We start from the raw sequence: 24,742 nt of genomic DNA, 5'->3' as shown, positions 1-24,742 counted from the left end.
AAACAAAACTTTCTTTTATAAATCGATTTCTCTAGTGCCCTCTGATCTACCATGACTGCTTGCACCTCCTTTTTTGTAAGGTTGAAACTAGCCCACAATCTTTGTAACTCACCCTCCATGCACCCTCTTCAGACCACGTCTAAGAGACAAACCTTTGCAAAAATGAAGACACCACCTAACCCCTCAGAGAAGGAGAGGACCTTCCTAAAAAAAGTCTCCCGATCAACCCCCCGGCCGCCTCAGAGAAGGAAAGGCCTCTTCTAGAATATCTATTGGTTGTGTATTTAACACGCGATTAGAAAAATAAAAAATAATCCCTCCCACGCTACATATACATAGACCCTTCTATCACATTGTACATGATTCCAAACAGAGTTTAGTCTCAATGGTTGCGTTTTCTTCCTCCCCCTATGCTAGCTTCAAATAAGCATAATTATTCCCACCTTGTCAACCCCAACATCATCATCATCATGATAAGCATCAGGCAACTAACTCAAACAAGTGGGGGTCTCACCTCCATCTCCACCGCTTACAACTTCACTCCCAATAACATCCATGATCTACCAATTTCAAATGAAGTATTTGAGGATTCAGTCCCTACTATTGAGTTCTCTCTCCTTACCTCTAGTACTCCCGAGCAACGGTCCAAGATCGTCAATGACCTTGGCAAAGCTTGCCAAGGCTGGGGGTTTTTTTGTGGTAATTAAATATAATATTGCACTAATTTTGTCTTAGGGTACTTTAAAGTACTTGTATTGCTATTAAGGTTAATGATTAGCAGGTGATGAATCATGGTGTGCTGGATAGCCTGATGAAAGGTGATGATTGAGACTTGTGAAGAGTTTTTCAAACTGGCGAAGGAGAAGAAGCAAGAATATGCAGGGAAGCATATTTTGGATCCAATCTTTTATGGAACCAGCATTAATGGTGTAGTGACCTAAGTGTAAAACTTCTTGAAATAACAAAGAGATCCATAGGATCTTTTACCTCCAGCCATTTGGGTTTGAGAATTGAAAAGCCTACAAAAGAGACTAGTTTTTTGCCTTAGAACTTTTTGGGGTGAGTCTAATGGAAAAAACAAGCACTTTTATATAGGCAAGACTATGGACCCTTACTTATTACTCCTACAACCTCTAGGCTACCATCATTATTTCATCCATCAAAATATAGTAAGGGTTAACCATTTTATTTATTAAGGGAAATTACCTATGCTTGATAGATGAAGTAAACCACCATAGGGAAGACAAATGGTTTTCTAGGGAAACCAAAAGTCTAACATTCTCCCACTTGGTTCACTTAATAGGTAAAACTAAAATCGCCAAAAATAATGCTCTCAATTATGTCAAGGTATCCTATACATGAACCATGGCGGTATTGCTCTCTATAGTGAGCATTTCCTTCCATGAGTCACAATACATAGTATCCCTTAAAATACTTTATGAACAACTAATAAAAGTCATTCGGGTCCAACTTAATCATCCAATGGATATAACAAATTCGTTACTTTATGTGCAAAAATGAAACTAAATTCAACTTTATTCTTTATGGAATATATAGCAACATGAGAGAGATTACACTTTAGCTAGGCCCATATGATCCACTTGACTCTGAAGTTGTTTTACCAGCAAACCTTTGGTCATTGGATCGGCTAAGATCAAAATCTATACTGGTGTGCTCAATATACACCATATTATTTTTTATGCTCTATCTCACACTTAAATACTTTATGTTGATATGCCTGCTTCTGCTTCCATTCTTATTGTTCTTTGAGAAGAATACTACATGGCTTGTGTCGTTGCTTCATAGCAAGTAATAAATTATGCCTCCATAGTAGACATAACAACTATAGATTGCTTCATACTCTTCCAAGATATAGCTCCTTCAGCAAGATGAAAGATATATCCAGAACTAGACTTTCTGGTATCTACACAACCGGAAAAATCCAAATCTGAATAGCCAACCACTTGCAAATTATTTGTATGCCTGTAGGTTAGCATGTAGTCCTTGATTCCTTGCAAATACCGCATCACGTTCTTTGCATCTATCCAATGTTGAAGACCTAGGTTACTTTGATAGTGAACCAATAATCCAACTGCTAGACATATGTCTGGACTGGTGCAAACTTGAGCATACATCAAGCTACCCATTGCAGATGCATAAGGCATACTTTTCATCTGCTCTTATTCCAATGCATTTTCAGGTGATTGACTTTGATTATGGGAGCTACAGAGGCTTTACAATCTTTCATACCGAATCTCTGTAAAACTTTTTCAATGTAGGCCTTTTGAGACAGTCCTAAGACTCTTTATTTTCTGTCTCTATGAATCTCTATGCCAATGACATAAGAGACTTCACACATATCCTTCATTTCAAAGTTTTGGTAGAGAAATTGTTTAGTCTCATATAATAAGCCCAAATCACTGCTTGCAAGAAGAATATCGTCTACACATAGGACTAGAAAAATGTATTTGCTCCCACTGACCTTAAGGTATATACATTGATTAACAAGACTTTTCATCTGCTCTTATTCCAATGCATTTTCAGGTGATTGACTTTGATTATGGGAGCTACATAGGCTTTACAATCTTTCATACCGAATCTCTGTAAAACTTTTTCAATGTAGGCCTTTTGAGACAGTCCTAAGACTCTTTATTTTCTGTCTCTATGAATCTCTATGCCAATGACATAAGAGACTTCACACATATCCTTCATTTCAAAGTTTTGGTAGAGAAATTGTTTAGTCTCATATAATAAGCCCAAATCACTGCTTGCAAGAAGAATATCGTCTACACATAGGACTAGAAAAATGTATTTGCTCCCACTGACCTTAAGGTATATACATTGATTAACAAGATTTTCGATAAAACCATATGAGATAACAATCTTGTGAAACTTTAAATACCATTGATGGGAAGCCTGTTTTAGTCCATGAAGAGACTTTTTCAACTTGCATACTTTCTGACTGCCATCATTGAAACCCTCAGGTTGTTTCATGTATACCACTTCATCAACATCCCCATTAAGAAAAGTCGTTTTCACATCCATTTGATTTAGCTATAATTGAAAATGAGCTACTAAGGCCATGATTATCCTCAAGGAATCCTTCTTAGACCTAAGAGGATGTTTCATGATAATCTATGCCTTCCTTCTGAGTGAATCCTTTAGCGACAAGTCTAGCCTTATATGGTTCGACATTACCAAGAGAATCTCGTTTGGTTTTATAAATCCATTTGCAGTCAATTGTTGCTGCCCCTTCTAGTAATTTGACGAGATCCCAGACTTGTTTCTAATGGATTATAACTCATTCCTCATGGCATCCAACCAAAATGTAGATTTATCTCCACTCATGGCTTGTGAAAACGTAATTGGGTCTTCTAGAAGTCCAACGTCAAAATCAGACTCAGTTAGGTATACAATGTAATCATCTGGAATAGCAGGCCTACGTATTCTTCAAAATCTTCTTAGAGCCACTACTTCGTCATTTGAAGATGACTCAATTGGCTCAGACTGTAAATGCATATTAACTTCAGGTTGAACCTCATTTATGGGAACACGCTGTTCTTGAAAAGCCTATACTCAAATGCCAATGAGTCAAGGATGAAATGGACCAAGAACAGCTCAAATATCTTTATATTTAAGCCCTTAAGTTGAGAAACAATGTCTCTCATTTCCGTAATGTATGCACGCATACCCTTAGAACTGTTAAAAGCTTTAGTGGTGAATTGCCTAATAAGAGTGCTAGCTAAAGCCTTGTCAGAGCGAACAAACTGTTCCTCAATTGCCTGCATTAATTCCTTAATTGTAGCACAGTCACCAATAGAACCTTTAATGCTCTTACTCATACGAGACTTTATGAGCATTAGACTTAGGCGATTAGATCGCTCCCACCATTAGCGATTTTCAATGACTTCCTGTGTATTCATATTCGTGGTAGCAGGTGGTTGCTCTACAAGAAGTGCATAGTCAAGGTCCATATACCCCAAGGTAAAATGAACCGAATCTTTCCAGTCAGAATAATTAGTGCCATAAAGTATTGAAGTAAAATAAACACCATCAGCTGAGGATTGTGGAACAACAGCTACAAAAACCAAGAAAAATTCTAATGCTATGAATTCAAGTAAATTTTAGCCTTCTTGTGGGAAAAAATTGCATAACAGCATAAATTTACTTATCTTTATTTATAAGACAAATTATTACAAATATTAACAAATAAAACTATCCACACCTGTAGGCAGAAGAAAAATTTTACCATCAATACCGAAAATCATTTTCTTATACTAATTAAATCACAAAAAATAAAGATTTCCCTGTAAGGATAAATCCTTAAAACTTATTATTTAGTTACAATGAGATTCCAAAATTATTTATGTATTCTTTTAAATAATAAGGATGTTGTAGCATTACCTTCATTATTCAAAAGAAATACAACTAGGCATCTACTAAAATAGGTAAAAACCTATTAACTGTAAATTAGCCCAAAGGCCCATCAATATGTATAAAGCTTGAAATTAAGCCCAAAGTCAAAAAATTCCTTTGAAATCCATTAATATAGTTATGAGCACATAACCATCCGGATATGAATTCAAAGACAAAAACTTAAAAGTCTAAAGTCGAGCTCATCTCCAAAATCATTAAAGACTCATTATATGAACAAAATTGAAATGCTAATAATTCAAACACAAATCTGAAAGGTTCAACTCTAATACCAACAGTAAAACTTCTTGAAAGAATAAAGAGATCCATAGGATCTTTTACTTCCAGCCATTTGGGTTTGAGAACTGAAAAGCCTACAAAAGAGAGTAGAGATTTTCTGTAGAGAAAGAACTTCTAGTCTTTTGCCTTGGAACTTTTTGGGATGAGTCTAATGGAAAACACAAGCCCCTTTATATAGGCAAGAGTAGGGACCCTTACTTATTACTCCTACAACCTTTTGGCTACCCTCATTATTTCATCCATAAAAAAATAAAAAGGGTTAACCACTTTATTTATTAAGGGCAATTACCTATGCTTGATAGATGAAGTGAATCATTTTAGATGAAGTGAACCACCTTTGGGAAGACAAATGGTTTCTAGGAAAACCAAAAGTCTAACACCAAGAGTTATTTTGGAGAGATTTTATCAAGTTTTTTGTTCATCCCAAGTTTCACCGTCCGGACAAACTCACTGGGTTTAGGTAATCGTGCATATCAATTGTAGCAGCGATAATGAGGATATTAATATTGGCTTTTGCTGTTGTAATTGCTAAAACAGAGACATTTCAATGGGGTATAGCAATAGAATGTGGGAAGTAGCTAGAGAACTGATGGAAGGGATATCATGAGCTTGGGGTTGGAAGAAGGCTACATAGAAAAGGCCATGAATTTGGATTCGGGTTTACAGATTGTGGTTGCAAACCTGTATCCGCCATGTCCAGAGCCGGAAGTAGCAATTAATAGGCTTACCTCCTCACTCAGATCACGGCCTCTTGACCCTTCTTATCCATACTGGGATACGTGGCCTTCAGGTGCAGCATAAAAGGAAGTGGGTCAACATATATTCCAATCTCAATGCATTCGTGGTTAACATCGGCATCAAATGGAGGTGGATCTCCCAATTATTCTAACATATTGCAGTTTATTAATTTCACACCTTTTTTTTCTTATGAGCAAGTTAATTGTAGGTTTAATTGAATTACAATTCATGTCCCTTCTTGGTGTTAAGAAGCGTAAATTGTAGGAACTTTGAAAAGCAGACATATATCAATACCAAGCTAGCTTGTATGATATCCAAGTTCATGCTCAAGAATTACAAAAATTAACTCAAAACATGTTATGATTGGTATATATATGCTTGTGTGTGTGTATATATTCAACATCGTGATAGAGGACATAGCTTACGATCATCAGCTTTTATCATGCCACTAGACATATGATTAGGACATTGTAGAGTAATCTGAACACTTTGTCGCATCTCTTCAATATGTATAAATGATTAAAATTCACATTTTTGTCCTAATTTCAGTTTTTGAGATAAGCGGTGGTCTCACGTGATATAATATCAGATGTTCTAAACCTACTTATTTCCAACAGGATCCAATTGGGGTCCTAAACCTACTTATTTATGATTTCTGAGCTGGGTTGCTTTGATTTCTGATTTGGGGTTGTGGTTATTTTCGATTTTCTAGGCTATTATTGCATGATTTTTTATTTTTGAGATAGGTTGCCTTGATTTCTGATTTGGGGTTGTTTTTATTTCCGATTTCTAGGTTATTATTGAACGATTTATGTTTTATGAGTTGGGTTGCTTTGATTTCTCATATGGGGGTTTTTTTTCTGACTTGTTCAGTTTGGTTGGTGAACGCTTGGGTGATTTCTAAGTTGCTGGGTTGCTTTGATTTATGAGTTCCTGGGTTGCTTTGATTTCTAATTTGGGGTTGTATTTATTTTTGAGTTGCTGATTTTACAACCTTGTGGGCAACTTTTTTCAACCTTGGGTCCTTTTATGATAATTGCTAGACCTAAGTTCAACTAATTTGGTCGATAATACAATGCTTCCAAGTTCTTTTTTTTTTTTTTTTTTTTTGGTTAATGTATTTATTCAAAAAAAATCTGTAAGTCCTTTGTGTCCATGATGAGTATGTAATTATTCTTTTGGATGCCCTATTTCATATCTACAAGATATCGTAGATGACCCATCTTTTCACTGCATGTTTTAATTCCCCACTACAAGTCACTGGATGTTTACTCATCAGGTTAAGTGTAATACCATTTGTCATGTGACAGCTTTGATCAGTCTTGTGTGATGTACCTCCAAAATTCTTTTCACATTTAGCATTGACCTCCAAAGTAGAGAACTTCAATATTGCATACCTTAATTAGGCTCCACAAATACTCCATTATCTTCCCAATCTAGTTTTATTTGATTTTCAAACATAAACATATGACGATGCAAATGCACATATCTAAAAGAAATGCCAATTGTAAACTTGAGACAAAGTCGAGCGGACTTCTAGTCTCCATGGGAACTGACTTCTAATCATGGACACTAAACTGATGGATAATATGCTTTCTAGTTTCCATCTCAGTGGAACCATGTCAATTTAATTTTAATTGGCTCTTGTAGTTGTTGCCACACAGATCGATCTCATTGGCCTGAGTACGGCAAAAGAACCCAAAAACTAACTAGAGACTTGCTGGAAGGAATATCAGTGAGCTTGGGATTACAAGACGGATATATGGAAAAGGCCATGAATTTGGAATCAGGTTTGAAGATCCTGGCTGCAAACTTGTGTCCACCATGTCCAAAGCCAGAAGAAGCAATGGGCATGCCTTCTCATTTTGATCACAACCTCTTGACCCTCCTCATACATAATGGGATCTCGAGTAGGGGTGTTCATCCGGGTTCCAACCCGGAAACCCGGGTATACCCGGACCGGAACCCAGGTTTCAAACCCAGGCCGGATTGGTCCGGGTCAGACCCGGGCCGGAACCTGGATGGACCCGGGTTTTTAATACCCGAAAATCCGAATTCCGGGTTGAATCCGGTTTTTTTTTTTTTTTTTTGGTAAAAGCCTTTATTTTATTAAAAATATTTGTGTTCTAAAAGCTCAATTAGCAAAACACAAAATTTCCAACCATAATTATTTTTTATTCAAAAGCCTTTATTTTTTTTTAAAGAAGTCAAGTTGGAACGCATAATGTGTTCTAAATACTAAATGCGTTCTAAATACTAAATGCATAAATTCATCCATGCATGCATCATAATACAATCCATTACATATTACATTATCTGATATTTATACATTACATTACAATATACAAAATTACGATGTATGAATTGCAAAATCAGTAAAACATGTCCCCATCTATGATTTAATCTCCACACCAAATAGCAACTTCAAGTAATTTGACTGAGAGATCCTACAAAACACAGTTTTGAACAATGATTATATACAAGGATTAAGACAAATTCCACTTAATAAATTAAAGATTAAGATGAGAATGGATTCTTATTTTTTTTTTTTCAAATACACCCACACTAACAAATATTTTGTAGAGTTTTCATTCAAATACATATCCACAGCCACTTCTCTTAGCAAAATTAATAAACAAGTACATAAAACAGAGTAGTACTCAACTATCAAAAAGCTACACATTCTCTCTGTCCTCACTCGCTTAACAACATGAATATCAAAATGCTTAATACAGTAGTACTTGTGCTAGTGCTTAATAATATGAATATCAAACTGCTTAATACAGTAGTACTTGTGCTAGTACGTACTCAACTTTTTTTCACTGAAGCATGCAACAAAACAAGACTGATGCACACCCTCTTTGTTTCATTGAAGCATGCAATTTCAAACCTTTTTTTTCAAGTATTTTATACAAACTATAGTTCAAATAGTTGGTACAGTACCATGATCGTGAAGAAATATAGGGAACATCAATATTTTCCTAGATACACACCGATTATTTCCATTCATGGAGGTATTGAACCATTTAATGTCTAGCCCGCTATCACGGATTTAATGGCATCGGCCATTTCGAAAATTTCCATAGAGCCCTGAACTTGGTGTTAAGTCTTCCCTTTCTTCCCTAGGGAGATCAAGAGAGGCACTAAAGAAACCAGCAAACCTGTACCATTTTTATGGGTTGGTCAGCACTCGAAGAAGAGCGTCCCTACCATAAGAAAATGTGGAAGGTTTTCAATTCCACGACCCTCCAATCCAAAACTCGACTTCTTGGTAAATCTAAATCCTTTCCAAAAACCACATGTCAAACAGTTGGTACAGTACCCTGACCCTGAAGAAATTGTTCCTGATTCCCAAAGTTGGCCTCAAAGTGGTTATTTAACAAGAAAAATAAATGCTTGAGGTTGAAACTTGTAATAGATATTCACAATTAAATATAGAAACGTGATTAGAGGACTACCAGGTCAATGAACCAGAACAAGCAATGGGAATGGACCACAAGCAGAAGGCTACAACTTCTGAAGTCTGAAACTAGATTGAACCTGGCTTAACTCTCTAAAACCTTTGCTTTTCCTAAAAATAATTTGGAACCCAAAGGCCCCAATTTTTTTTCCAAACTCCACCCAGAAACACAACTAATTTAAAAAAAAAATTAGAAAAATCAAAGATACAAAATCCACGTCTCTAGTATTTTGTAGCTAAACAGATCTAAACAGATACTCCTCAAATATTCAAACAAATCAAACCCATAAAAATACTACTCAAATATTCAAATATTCTCGTAAAAAAATCCCCAAAAAACTTCCAACAAGCAGAAATACGTTCTAATCTCTAGGCCATTTTACTAGCAAAATAACAAAAAAAACCCAGATCTATCAAACTAACAACATATACTTTATACCCATGTTTAACAAAATAAGAAAAAAAACTCAAATTGCAAAGAACAAACCTTGGGGTCACTGAGGGGTTTCTTCGATCGGCACTGAGGGAGGTAGGCTAGGGTTTCTTCGTTGACACAGAGGGAGGTAGGCTAGGGTTTCTTCGGATTGAGTAAGTGAGAGAGAGAGAGAGAGAGAGAGTACCGGAACAATGACCTAGAGGCAAATGTGCGACAGAGATGTGGCAACGGGGTCACGATGGCGGCGACTAGGGTTTCTGCTTCTGCCGCAGCTTAACAAGAGAGAGAGCGAGAGACTAGAGAGAGAGAGAGAGAGAGAGAGAGAGGTGATAGAAGTGAGTGGGGGGGACACAGATACACGGGTTTTTTCTAAAAAGACCCGGGTACCGGGTTTAAACCCGGGTACACCCGGTACCCGGGTCCCAAACCTGTACCCGGACCGTGTTGGTCCGGGTTTTGTAATCCGGGTTCCAGATCCGTTTTGATCAGGGCTGGAACCCGGAATCAGAATCAGGTTTTCCGGGTTCCGGACCGGGCCGGGAAAAAACCCGGCCCGTATGAACAGTGCTAATCTCGAGCCTTCAGGTGCAGCATAAAGGAAAGTGGGTCAATGTAAATTTCATCCCCAGTGCATTCGTGGTTAACGTTGGTGGCCACTTGGAGGTGAGGTGAATCCCAAATATTGCACTATAGATATAAACACATTCGTTTTTATTTCATTGATATAATCTCTTTACATATGCAGTCCATTAATATCGTCTCATCTAATTAATATAGCATATATACCCATTACATAAGTGATTTGACCACCAAATCATTACCAACACATTATGCTAAAGGTCCGTTGAAGAATTGTCCAACACATTTAGGCCTCATTTGTTTTTATGGATGAGATGAGATGAATTGAAATAAAAATTAAAAGTTGAATAAAATTTTGTTAGAATATGTTTTTTTAATATTATTTTTATTTTAAAATTTGAAAAAGCTGAATTGTTCATTTTATTTTGTGTGAAAATTTAATAAAATTGTAATAATTAAATGAGATTAATATGAATCTTTTGACTTCTTTTGAGAAATAGAGAAAATACAACTAACCTGCATAAATCACATCATTGACATTGGCATAAGTATTTTAATTTTTTTCCCAGTGAATAAAAGAAAGCTTAGGTTGAGGTTCTCAACCATTTGATCAAATTCTTGTATAGTAAACATAAATCTGGCAGAGTAATTGCTTCCTTAGACTGACTGCTTTTTTACATGATATAATAATGATGATTTTGAAAAGACTTGGGTTGAAAATTGCAAGAATTCGTGTTGCTCTGTACTTTTGTTTTATGGGAAATTGGGTGCATTTATTCATCAGAGAAAAGTTACATCCATGATTGGATACATTCAGAAAAATTCTAGATCACAAGCCAACTACTGCATTTGGAGCTCCAACCAGTACACGAATTTCGTTGTGATTGGTATATATGGTCTTAACTACTGTTGAAATAAACTGTCTAAGAGGCAGCACTCTGCCTAAAATAAAGACTCATACTCCACCCTCCATGGGAGAACAGGACTTAACCTCTACGGACAAAAAGTCCAAGAGACGATCTCTTTTTTATTTTTTATTTTTAACTAAACAAAAGAAAACAACAATGAAAGTAGAAAGATAGATGTAAAAAGGATGACTTCCAGTTTAGATCTACTTCAGTAGACTTCGAAATCAGTCATAAAAGTCAGATTTGAATGATCTGATGGCAAGAGGTGTCAAACTGTAGATCCATTGTAACGCCCCGATCCCGAAGGTCCAGAGAATTAGCTCTTAATACTTAACATCAAACTTCAATAACACAACTATAAAATCTAGAAAACTCCATAAAATGTTAATCCATTTAATCAACCCAAATATCTATGTTCCTTCATGGGGACAACCAAGAAATTCTCAATAACATAAATTAAAAACTCTCCAAAACTCAAAAATATCCTTAACTCATCAAATCAAAATAACCAAAAATAAAACAGTTTTCTAACTACGACTCTCAAATAAACACTTGTACGCTCGGGTACTTATTCCATTACGGACATCACACCTTGCTAAAACCTCCTACTCTTGTTCTCCAGCTGAACCATCAAATTATATGAAAAATAATTGGAGATAAGGGGTGAGTTATCAACAACTCAGTAAGCAGAGGACATATACTAGTGTGTAAACATGAGCATTTATAGAGTTCAGAATGCAGAACAAAATATTTTCTTTCAGAATGCAGAATCAGAATATTGTTTTCAAAATACAGCGTCAGAGCATGTTATCAAAAATATCAGAGCGAAAGTTCAAAAATATTCATAATCAAAATCTCTTTGGCATAGCATAAACTAAAACATCACATCTTATCTGATCATATCAGAACAAATACCATGTTTACCCCCGTGGTAGGGTTGTGCAAATCTCGGTAGCTAACAGAGCAGAAACAGAATGTGAATCTTCCCCTCATTTATTCTTGGAGCCCCGAGGGTGCACATAGGAAAGACCACGTAAAAAACCACTTTGTTTCCAAAGTGGGTGCACCAGAAACAGAAAATTTGGTACCAACCTGAACAGAGACCACAGTTTTACACCCGTGGTGAGGTCAAAACGGAACAGAAACAGAAACAGAATGTTATGCCAGAGGTTTTCAGAAATCACATCAGATCATATCAGAGTACAAAAAATCTTCAGGACAGAACAAAATCATATCACATCATAATTTATGCATAAAATTTCATATTCGCTCTATTTTTCAAAGTTTAGAAACAGAATGTCAAAAATAAGCTCATGTCCACACCAGTCACGACAGAAAATACTTTCTTCTTAAATATAATCTAATGAGTAATGCAGAACAAATAACTGAGGTAGTTCAAATTTATTTTCATAACCAAATATGTATATTTTTCAAAAATCAACCTCAGCTCATTTTATTTTATGCAAAGTCTAGTATAGGAACCCCGCTTACCTGGACTTCTTAGTTTTTCCAGAATTTTTCTCAAAATGCCGAACAATAATTAATCGTCACCTATAAAATAATCACGTAATTCTCGTAAATTTCTAATTAAACATGTATTTCGATGTTTAATCCTAAGCTTCTAAGAGGACCTATTTTATTTCTTCAAAAACCTAACTTCACGTAATCCTAAAATATCGTCACATTTTCTAAATTCATCAATGTCCCAATAATCAATCCGAACAAAACACAAAATCTAACCTATTTACTAATGAGATCAATTTAAAATTAGGTAACATAATTATATCAAAAATCTATTAAGGTAGGCAAAGCAAAAATACAATTTAATTAAAATAGACTTAATTAGTCTTAGAGTATTTAAAATAAAATTAACATCTTATTATTCTAAACTGAAAAATTGGTAGTCAAATATTTAAACTAGTTGCTTTAAAAACATAAATATTTTCTATATATATTCTTATACCTCAAATAAAACTATGCAAGCGAGTTTTTTTTTTTTTAAAAAAAAAAAAAAACTTATGCCCACTGAACTATTCTGATATAGGGGCATTTTGGGAAAGAAAAGGTATGTGCTGTTTGGGAAAACAAACACAAAAAAAAAAAGGAACGAAAAATTGAGAACAAACACATGCAACAGAGACGCCATACTCACCGAGAGTGGAGGAGCAGCGCGAGGACTAGGAGGTGGCGGAGATCACGTCGGCGAGGTGGTGGCTAAACATTGAGAGAGGGAGAGAGAGTCAACCGTGAAGGAGAGAGGGAGAGAGAGAGAGAGAGGTTACGGGATGAGCAAGCAGAGGTGGCGTGAGGCGGACCTGGGGTGACGGAAATCTTCGCCGGTGGTTTTTGGGGCCGCAACATGAAGGAGCGCTCGGTGGGCAGTTGTCGTAGTGGCACAAGGTAGGAGGAGTTAGAAGAATACAAAACTTGTGAAAAACTTCTCTGAAGATTTCATTAAGTGATTGCGATTACATTTATACACAACAGAAAAAATGAATAAAAGAACAAAAATAAAAATTTGATAACTTGAGGTAAAATCTCAACAGATTTCTCTACGGTTATTTGTAAGGAATATTCTGGTGTTGGTTGTAAACGGACGTGGAACGTGATGTTGCTGTTATGCTTTGGCAGAGTTGCATATTCCTCCCACCAGCTATTTGCTTAAAAGCATGTGTGATTTTGTTATTCTGATATGCCCCCTTGAGTCCAAGGGAGTGTGCACTACGTTGAGACTCAACCGAAAGCGAAGAAACTTTTCTGCTACGAGTGGCTTGTTAGGACATATGTGATTTGATCATGAGTGCTGCAGAAAGATACTTGTAACAGTTTGGCAGCTATACGGTCCCTAACGAAATGGAAGTCTATGTCCATATGCTTTGTCTTGGAGTGAAAAACTGGATTTACAGAGAGATAGTTAGCTCCTAAGTTGTCGCACCACAGAGTTGGAGCACACGAGAGAGAGATGCCAAGTTCACGAAGCACGGTTTGAAGCCAAATTGTTTCAGCTGCAGAGGAAGCAAGAGACTTGTACTCTGCTTCAATAGAGGACCATGCAACCATACTCTGCTTTTTAAAGCTCCATGAGATCAAATGAGAGCCCAGATAAATACAGAAGCCACCAGTCGATCTTCGGTCATCAGGACAACTCCCCCAGTCGGCATCACAGTAAGTTTGAAGATGTAAAGCATGCTGAGGTTTGAACAATAGACCAAAATTAATAGTGCCCTTGAGGTATCGAAGCACCCTTTTAACTGCACTCCAGTGAGTAGTCTTTGGTGAGTGCATAAATTGACAGATTTTATTCACTGCGAAGGAGATATCAGGTCTTGTTAGTGATAAGTACTGGAGGCCACCAACTATACTTTGATACAGAGTTGCATCTTCAAACTCAGGAGAATCAAATTTGGACAGCTTAAGAGCGGCGGCCATGGGAGATGAAATGGGCTTCGCAAGAAGCATGTTGCTTCGAGTGAGTAAAGCTTTGATATACTTCCGTTGAGAGAGTATTAAACCAGAAGGAGCATGAACAACTTCAATGCCAAGAAAATAGGAGAGACTTCCTAAATCCTTCACTGGAAAGGCACGACCGAAGTCATGTATTAATTTATCAATGACAGAATTTTGGGAAGCGGTGATGACTATGTCATCCACATACACAAGAAATAAATGTGGACATTAGAATGATGTAGAATAAAAAGAGAAGGGTCTGCTTTGGAAGACATGAAGCCATAATCCAGTAGCCATGAAGAGAGTTGAGCAAACCATGCTTGTGGGGCTTGTTTGAGCCCGTAAATGGCTTTGTGAAGCTTATAGATGTAAGTTGGATGTACAGGATCCACGAAACCTTGTGGTTGCTGCATAAAAACATCATCAGTTAAACAACCATGTAAGAAAGCGTTTTGAATATCAAGTTGTCTTAGTGGCCATAAGCGTGTAACAACGATGGAGATGATTAATCTGATGGTAGACGGCTTCACTATTGGACTAAAAGTCTTAGTGTAGTCTAAGCCATGCTACTGGTGATAGCCATTTGCGACTAATCTCATTTTTCTTCTTTCAAACGATCCATCAGCACGAGTTTTAGTGCGATAGACCCAGCGACAACCAAGGATGTTGGCCGTGGGTGTGGACGGAACTAGACTCCAGGTCTGGTTCTGTTGCAGCGCTGTGAATTCTTGGTGCATAGCATCCCACCATTCAGGAAATTTTACAGCTGCAGAAAAACTCAAAGGTTCATCAGGAACCGTAAGAGAAGTAGTAAAACAATACCTAAAGGAGTATGGTATGGTGCCATCCGAAAATATTCGTGGTCTCTCAGAGTGGGTTTGAGCACGAGTGATAATGGGTGAACGTGGCGGGATGAGTGATGAGGAGGGAGCGGGTTGGATGGAGGGAGCGAGCTGTGTGGAGGGAACTGGTTGGATGGAGGGAGCAAGCTGAGTGGAGGGAGTGGGTTGGGTGGAGTCTGAAACTGAAAGAGTTGCAGAGGAAGAGGGTAGACGCAAGGTAGACGATGGATTTGAAGGAGAAAGACTTGAAGGGGATGGGTTGGATCCAGGTCCAGGCCCAAGAATAGAAGGCTGAAAAATGGGTAATGGAACCTTTTGAATGGGTGTAGGCTTGGAAGATGGAGTGGGCCGCGGCTGTGAACATGGAAAAGAAACTTCATTGAAGATCACGTCCCTGGAAATGTAGAGGCGATTTGTTTTTGGGTCCAGACATTTATAGCCTTTGTGAGATGGGCTGTAGCCTAGAAACAGACATGAAACTGATTTGAAATTAAACTTGTTGGAAAGATAAGGCCAAATATGTGGCCAACATTCACAACCAAACACCTTTAAAAATTTATAATCAGGTTCGCAATTGTAAACGAGGAAATGAGGTGTCCGATTTTTAATGGTAGGAGAAGGTAACATATTAATCAAGTAGACAGCTATTTCAAAAGCATCGGCCCAATAAGTAAATGGCAAGCACGAGTGAGCCAACAAGGCAAGGCCTGTTTCGACAATATGTCAATGTTTTCTCTCAACAAGGTCATTTTGTTGATGAGTATGAAGACACGAAAATCGATGTGTAATACCAAATTTTTGATATATTTGAGTTAAAGGATTAAATTCTACCCCACTATCTGTTTGAAGAGTAATAAGTTTAGAATTAAATAACCTCTCAATCTATGGCAAAAAATTGTTAAAAACAGTAACAACATCGAATTTAAATTTGAGTGGAAATAGCCAAGTGTAACGCGTGAATTGATCAACAAATGAAACATAGTATTTGAAACCCAAACGAGAAACATATGGAGCTAGACCCCAAACATCAGCACATAGCAATTGAAGAGGTTGTGAATAAGAGGCCCGACTATTACAAAAGGGTAACTGATGAGCCTTAGCAAGTGGACATTCTGAACAAAAAAAAAATTGACTTAAACGAAGAGACTGGTAGACGTTTTCATGTAGAATCCGTGAAACAAGAGCTAAGGAAGGATGGCCTAGCCTTCTGTGCCACTGGGCCAGTGTTGTTCTTTCGCCAAGATGAGTGGTAGGAGTTTTTGGCTGTGCTGACTTGAAGGGGAAAATATAGAGTCCATTACGTGTTGGCCCTGTGAGGAGCACCTTCTTGGTCTTGTTGTCCTTCACATTGAAATGAGAGGAATGAAATTCAAAGTAGCAAGAGTTGTCAATGCAAAAACGAAGAACAGATACTAAGTTCTTGGTAATATCTGGGACATGGAGTAAGTTACGGAGAAAAAAAGAAGAAGAAGGAGAGGAGAGGCAGGAATCACCGAAATTTTGGATGGGTATGCCAGAACCATCTCCAACATGGATTGAGTCACTACCACTATACTGTTCAGATGAAACATTCAAGTTATTAAGATCATTAGTAATGTGATGAGTTGCAGCAAAGTTAGGATACCAAGAGGAGTCTGATAGTGAGTCTGGAGCTGTGTAATTTGCAGAAAAAGATCTTGGCACTTCAAATTGATAAGCATGATCAAATCTATATCTGCATTAGAGAGCTATGTGGCCTGATTTGTTGCAAACTTGGCAAGTTGGTCGATGCGAGGTGTACTGCTGCTGTGAAGAGTTGTTCTAAGAAGAGGAACAACCCCCACGATTGTTGTAGAAATGACGACCCCTGCCACGTCCTTGACGTCTGTTGCGAAAAACACCACGTCCACGATTATCACGATTTCCAGCTACACTGAGATTAGCAGAAGGCTCAAGGGAGGAGTTGGTACTCCTATGTTGGTGAGATGAACGACTTTCATGAATTAACAGTAGTTGGTATAATTCATGAGATGAAATGGGCTCTGCCCGTGTGGTAACAGAAGTGATAAAAGCATCATAAGAAGAGCCTAACCCGTTTAAAAGATAGGTGACTATCTCTTTATCGGGAAGATTGTTACCTGTGGCAGCTAAAGAGTCAACAAGGGAACGAACTTTGCCGAAATAGTCAGTCATGGCAAGGTCACCTTTAGAGAGATTGGTGAGTTGAAACTGGATTTGAAATTCCTTAGCCTGAGAGTGAGATGCGAACATGGAAGCCAAGAAAACCCAGAGATCACGAGCGGTTTTAGAGGACAGAACATGACCGAGCAAGGAGTCTGAGAGAGAAGAGAAAAGAACACTCAGAATGAGCTGATCAGTCCGCTGCCAAGAGGTATAAGCTGGGTTGTTTTTTGGATTTGAGCCAGACGAATCAAGTAAAATTTCAGCTGGAGGAAGACTTGTGCCATCAACATAAAGTACAGATCCTGACCCCGAAGATAAGCAGCTATTTGCACTTTCCATAAGAGGTAATTTTCATTGGTTAATTTGGTACTGATGATATGAGAGAAGGAAGAAAGGGAGGGAGAAGGAGAAGATGTGGCAGCCATGGTTGACGATTAGTCAAAGGCTCTGGATACCAAGTTAGAAGAATACAAAACTTGTGAAAAACTTCTCTGAAATTAAGTGATTACGATTACATTTATACAAAACAGAAAAAATGAATAAAAGAATAAGAATAAAAATCTGATAACTTGAGGTAAAATCTCAACAGATTTCTCTACGGTTATTTGTAAGGAATATTCTGTTGTTGGTTGTAAACGGACGTGGAACGTGATGTTGCTGTTATGCTTTGGCAGAGTTGCTTATTCCGCCCGCCATCTATTTGCTTAAAAGCAGAGGTGATTCTATTATTCTGATAGGAGGAACACATCCTCTGTTTCGGGAGTGAGGAACAGAGGTTTTTACGGGATGGCTAATGGTGGCTACACTAGTGGGTTCACGTCTGGGTCACGGTGGTGGCTTATGGCAACGTTGTGGAGGAGCATGCAGCGGCTTGACCTCCTTGGGAAGTTGCGGTTCCCGTGTGATGGTTGAGTAAAATCATGAAAGTGCAGACTGGTTTTTGGCCTGCGTGGGTGAGTCTCTTGCCGTACGATCTGTGGACTCGGCGTCTCACGTGGTGCTACCCGTGGTGATGCTCTTCCTCTGCTGGTCATGGGTGGTGCACTGCATAAGTGCACGGTGGGGGACAGAGGACTGTGATACGAGGGCTTGGGGAGTGCTAAGCGGCAGTGTTATGGTGCACAAGCTGGGCGTGGCTTTCCCTCGGTCCGTACGTCAAAGTGCAGAGGCGGAAGGCTGAAAGGGTCATGGCGGCTTACGGAGGTGCAAAGATGACTCCGTGTGTGGCTGTGCTAGCAAGTAACGGGAGGCAGCGACAGCATGGAGGTTGGGGAGGGTGGCGGCTTCAGCGCACGAGAGAGATGAGGAAGGAGACGGCAACACTTTTCTGCAGTTTTCTTCATGCAAGAAGGGTTAAATATAAGCCAACGAAAAACAACACAAATCCAATAGAAGTGAGGGAGACGTGAGTGTGCATGGAGTGGAATCCTAAGTTCCCACGGGTTTGGGCTGGCCCATTTCTAAAACATTTGGGTCCAAGTATGGTAGTAAATAAAATAAATAAATGAAATGACTCTTTTCTAAGTTTAGGGCCTTAAACCAAAACTCTACAATATTCCTACTTGTCTCTTGAAAAATATTTATCGGCCCATATAAATATTCGACAAATCAACTAGCTTTCCATACGCATAAATCCAGAAATTTTAGAAAGCAGCTTGTTGCTGATCTCGGGTCTTACATCCATCTTTTCAGCCTTGAAGAAAACAAAATAAATTAAGAAAAGAAGAGAAAAGAGGGAAGAAGAGGGATAGGAGGAAGGAAGGAGGGATGGAGATAAGAAGGATGGAGAAAGGAGGAGGAGGGGCCTCCTCCTCCAGTGATTTGGAGGATTTCTAAAAGAGTGTATATCTATAGTGTAATGAAAATAAGTACAAAGCAACATGTACACAAAAAGCCTACCAATTTTCAAGTAACTGCATGTACAGAAAAAGGTAAGATTCCATATATACTTGAAACCACCCTAAATAAATGTCACAATGATATCTACAAACAATGATATATACAAACGTCACAATGAAAAATAAATAAATAAATATCTCCTCTTCCATCATTCCACAAGAGTGGAAACAATGATTTTGCTTGCCTCCATTAATGCTTTGAATATGATTTCAAAACCCATTGGATGCTAACGATATTAGCTCCAATCATCAGCTGCAACATATGTAAACTCCTAACTTCTATTAGCTAGTAAGTCCCATGGCAAACTAATTACCATAAAAAAGTCTCATTTTAGGACAGTCCCAATTTACTATAAATATTACCATATGGAAAGCCATAAACATGAAATCAATAGCTATAAACTAACCTTATTCTCTCACATGATTAGCATCCACTAATATCTTTGAGAAACTTCAATTTGATCTTGTTGAGTGTAGCTAAAACATTTTCTATACCAATCCTCTGTTCAGGCGAGTCGGCACAACAACGCAAAGCCAATCCCATGATGGATAGCAAACACTCCTCCATTGCAGCATAATCATTGTCGCTACTTAACAAATTGGCGTCAACAACTTCAAGTACAAAAGGGGCTAATGATTCTTGTACCAAACACTTCAAGCTCATTTCTCCGGTAAACATATCATCTATGGGCTTCTTTTTTGTGAAAGTTTCCATCAATAAAATGCCATAACTATACACATCTCCCCTTGTAGAAACAAGTCCTTCAGATCCATACTCTATACATATGTTACAACTTATCGTGAGAAAATATAATTATATGGTACTAAAATGAAAAGGGTCAATATATTACCAAAATAGAAAAGTATTGTGTTTATATGAGAGTATGTACTAGAATGGTAAACATGGAACTTAACCTCACCTGGTGCCATATATCCAATTGTAGCGAGAGTCATTGTTTGTGTTAGAGAAACTCCATCACCAAGGAGTTTGGAGATGCCAAAATCAGCGACATGTCCAACCATATCTTCATCTAATAAGACATTGGTAGGCTTCAGATCACAATGAACAATAGGTGTTGTGTAACCAAGATGAAGGTATTCTACTGCTGTTGCCACATCAATCATTATATTTAGCCTTTGTAACATATTCAAGCAACGGTTTTCGGAGTACAACCACATATCTAGGTTCCCATTAGGCATGTATTCTAATACCAAGGCTTTGAAGTCCATGTTACAACAAGCGGTAATGATTTTGACAAGATTTCGGTGACGAATATTGCATAATACCTCACATTCTATGTGAAAGCTTTTGAATGCCCCTCCACTTGCAAATTGAAAACTTTTATAGCAACAGTTGTACCTTCTAAGAGTGTTCCTTTGTAAACAAACCCAAAACTCCCTTCTCCAAGTAAGTTGTTTGTACTGAACCCTTCTGTTGCTCGAATAAGTTCTTGATGTGAAATTCTCCTCCATGTTGCTAAAGGCATTGAATTCGTGTCATGTGACAATTTAGTGTTCCTCTTATGACATTTTATTGAGAAAAATACAAGACACACTCCAAGTACCATTAACCCCACTGCAATTGACACATATTTCAGTATTCGCTTTCCTATGGCCTTTTTTCCTTTGCATGGAGGGACTTGCATTCGAGCCTCACCACAAAGTCCATTGTTTGAGATGAATGATGTAGCTGGGAAGTGTACAAACTGTCCTCTGGAAGGAATTTCTCCTTTTAGTTTATTGAATGACAAATTTAGATGTTTCAAGTATGAGAGTTCTTCTAAGGACTTGGGAATCTCTCCATATAAGTTATTGTAGGAAAGATCTAAAACCTCTAAGCTTACCAATTCACCAACAGATGTAGGAATTGAGCCATCTAGTCGATTGACTGCCAAAGATAGATTGACAATATTTTTTAGCCTACCAATCGTAACTGGGATACGACCTGTTATTTGGTTTTTTGACAAATTTAATGCTATCAAGACATTCATATTCCCAATATCTACAGATAGAGGGCCATTAAGAGAATTTGATGATAAATCAACCAACAAGAGATCTGTAAGCCTCCACAAGCTCAAAGGAATTGAAGAAGTTAATTGGTTGAAAGCCAAGTCAAGATTTCTTAGTGAAGTCATGTTATCTATGCATGCAGGAACATGTCCATGAAGCTCATTACCACATAAACTTAGTGTATCTAAGCTTCCTAAATGGCAGAGCATATTTGGGATTGAACCTTTTAGTCTATTACCATCAAGAGCCAAACCTTGGAGCATGTGCAATCTTCCAATTGTACTTGGAACAGGTCCTCCCAGTTCATTGTCGGATAGGATCAATTCAATCAAGCTACTTAAATTTCCGATCTCTTCTGGAATGTTGCCCTGAATGTTGAAGTCATATAATTGAAGATTTTGAAGAGAGGTTGAGAGGTTCCCAACGGAATTGGGAAGGATGCCATTCAAGTGATTTTCGGACAAAGTTAAAAATGTGAGATATTTGCAGCTCGACAAAGAAGAGAAAATGCTCCTAAGTTCTGAAGACGAAATTGTGAACTTATTGGATGCGAGGAACAGCTTCTGGATGAGCCTTAAATTACCAATTGCTTTTGGAATTGAGCCAGAGAATGAGTTCAAAGTCAAATCTAAGATGATGAGTTGTGAAGCATTAACAATAGAGTTGGGAATCGTTCCGCTCAGTTCATTATCATCAAGAGCAAGGAACTGAAAATTAGGAATAAAACGGCCCATATTTGATGGAAGGTCACCTGAGAGATTATTTGATGCCAACGAGATATTTCGTAAAGTTGAGATATTGAAGATCTCATACGGAATCGGTCCAGAAAAATAGTTTATTTCAATAATGAATAGCTCTAGTTTTTGCAAATTTCCAATTTGACTCGGTATTGCACCTGCACAAATATGTGAATAATAATTCTTATATATGTTTATTAAAAAAGTGCATATAGTGAATCATACAAGTTAGTGATCAGTAGTTTAAATCGAGAAAAACAGATGTCGGTCAATTCGATTCCAATTTGAACTATGTTCAAAATAGTCAACCAACCGATTATATATATTTATATAAAAAACAAAAATTGGTTGGTTCAGTTTTCAGCCCTGCTATGGACTCATGACAAAGAGAATGACATGTTCTTGGATTGATTTAATATTGATATTTGGATGCAAAAGATTTTTCCATAGAAAACAGTCTTCCTGGATTCTTCCTCTGATTTTGATCTTATAAATTAATTCCCACAGGGATTTTATTATATTGTGGGGAACTGGGGATGAACAATAGCAAGCTTAATTGTGAATCTCTATTTAAAATGAAAGAAATAATAGAAAGAGTTGGATTGCAAATTATGGATCATTATCCAAATTGACTTTTTTTATTCTAATTGATTACCTAACATTCCATTTTCATTTTCTGATCATGGTGGGAAAAAAAAAAAAAAAAAATTGCAACTTTCAAGTACTACCAGACGTTATTGATTGCATGTGGTATTGGATAAAAGTCCTATTGATTAATGAAAAGTAAGTAAGAAAGATGCTTATAAGAAAGGAGCAATTAGTGAAGGATTATTTATCCTCTTCACTTTGTTTCCTAGACTAAAGCAAAATCTTCTAGTTTCCATGCACATACGTTATGGAGGAATATTTTTTGTGCTTTCAATTGAAAGGGTACTTAATTAATCAGATACGATCATAAAACAATCATACTACATAAATGACACGGACACCATATAAATTTCGCTAAAACAAGACTAATTATGAGCATACGTACCTTCAAACTTGTTCCGGGAAAAATATAAGGTCTTAAGCATAGTTAAATTCCCTATTTCTGGGGGAATTCTTCCTGTGAAGTTATTATTCCACATATCTAAAAGTTGCAGCTGTGTACACTTCAGCAACGAGGATGGAATTGTACCTGTGAAACATTTAAGCGATCCAGAAATTAAATTTGGAGTTTGCAAACCAACTAAAGAATATATTAATATATAGTCAATCGATCATTTAAACCTAAACAGATGTACCTTCAAAGTTGTTATCATAAAGGCGTAACGATGTAAGCATTGTTAAGTTCCCTATTTCTGGGAGTACGCCAGAGAAATGGTTCTGGGAGACAGAAAGATATTTTAAGTTGGGAAGATGATCAAACATTGGTAGTCCACCAGATAACTCGTTATGACCGAGGTTAATGTATTGTAGTGAAGACGCATTGAAGTCAAGGGAGGTTATTGGACCTGAAAGCTTATTTGAGAGGAGGACAATTTGTTGCAAGTTAGGCATCTTGAATAAAGAGGAAGGTATGGAGCCTGAAAGCTGGTTATATGGAAGAATAATCCGCTGCAATGATGATATGTTAGATAGAGACTGTGGGATTTCTCCGCTGAATTCATTATAACTCAAGTCTAGGAATTGCAACCGATAAAGACGAGACAACTCATTTGGCAATGAACCATGAAAACTGTTGTTGCCTATGCTTAGACTGACCAGGAACGAAAGATTTCCAATGTGCGGAGGAATGGTACCTACAAGGTCCATGTAGGAAAGGTTTAAAGCTCTGACTCGGAGATGTTTAGAACCACAGGTAACACCGACCCAAGCGCAAATAGGAGTGTTGGAGGACCAGTTGCTTATCAAAACATGGTGAGGGTCATTAGAAGAAACGTGAGCTTTCAATGCAAGAAGAGCAGATTTATCGGTGGTAACGTTTAGAATTTCTGCATTAACAAAGCTAAATAGGTAAGATTGTAGCAAAAGCAGCGTCAGAGAAAGGAGGAATAGGAAAGAAGTTGGGTTCGCCATGAGTAATAGCGTACGGGGTCTTGCAAGTTGCTACGCGTACTTAAAGGCAAAAAAACGTACGAGTGCTGTAACGGAAAATGGTAAGGTAAGGTAACGGAAAATGGTAAGTAAGAAATGGAAAGCAAACGAAAAGCTAAAGTAACAGAATATAAAAGAAACGGAAAAGTAAACAGAGTAGAAAAAAGTGCAAGACCCAACGTGAAAGAAAATGCCATAACCCATCTTCCCCACCCAGCATCGCCTCTTCTGACAAAGTAAATGAAGAAAAAATTTTAGCAAAATAAAATTTTAGATTTTATTGAAAACATGATGAAAATGAAAAAAAAAAATCAGCAAAATGAAATTTCAAACTTTTCTAATTTTTTAAATGATGCTAAAATAGAATTATTAGATTTGATTATATCCTTATCAGAAAAAATAATAGGTAGGAAATTGAGTCAATTTTAAGAATCTATTATATTAAATAAAAATAAAAAGAAATTAGAGTTGAATCAGATTTGAGTTTATACGCTAAAAAAAGTAATCAACAATATAATTAAGACCATGAGAAATGCTTTTTGTACCTAAAAAAAAGTACCAAAAATATACACTTAAAACCCCACATGTTATAGCAAATGGAAAAGCGTCACTAACTTAAAACCCCACGCGTTTTATTAAAAGAAATGGAAAAGTGAAAAATGAAAGCAAACAGAAAAAAATTAAAAAGAAACGAATATGACCCATCGCCTCTAACCAGTGTGCTTCTTCAATCGC

At 37.4% G+C, this 24,742-nt stretch overlaps 1 protein-coding gene and 1 pseudogene across 1 annotated transcript; one reads left to right on the top strand and one right to left on the bottom strand.

Moving 5' to 3' along the window:
- Positions 1 to 470: 470 nt before the first annotated feature.
- Positions 471 to 10,079, top strand: LOC121267093 (annotated as a pseudogene).
- Positions 10,080 to 19,445: 9,366 nt separating this feature from the next.
- On the bottom strand, positions 19,446 to 24,008 carry LOC121268646 (probable LRR receptor-like serine/threonine-protein kinase At3g47570). The gene is given in 5 exon segments (XM_041172979.1): positions 19,446 to 19,961; positions 20,105 to 20,500; positions 20,503 to 22,089; positions 22,965 to 23,108; positions 23,215 to 24,008. Coding segments are annotated over 5 exon segments (3,255 nt in total). The 5' UTR covers positions 23,990 to 24,008; the 3' UTR covers positions 19,446 to 19,608.
- Between the last annotated feature and the right edge of the window lie 734 nt (positions 24,009 to 24,742).

This window comes from Juglans microcarpa x Juglans regia, chromosome 5S (genome assembly GCF_004785595.1).
Source record: "Juglans microcarpa x Juglans regia isolate MS1-56 chromosome 5S, Jm3101_v1.0, whole genome shotgun sequence".
Classification (NCBI taxonomy): Eukaryota; Viridiplantae; Streptophyta; class Magnoliopsida; order Fagales; family Juglandaceae; genus Juglans; species Juglans microcarpa x Juglans regia.
This window is presented reverse-complemented; position numbering and strand designations above follow the sequence as displayed.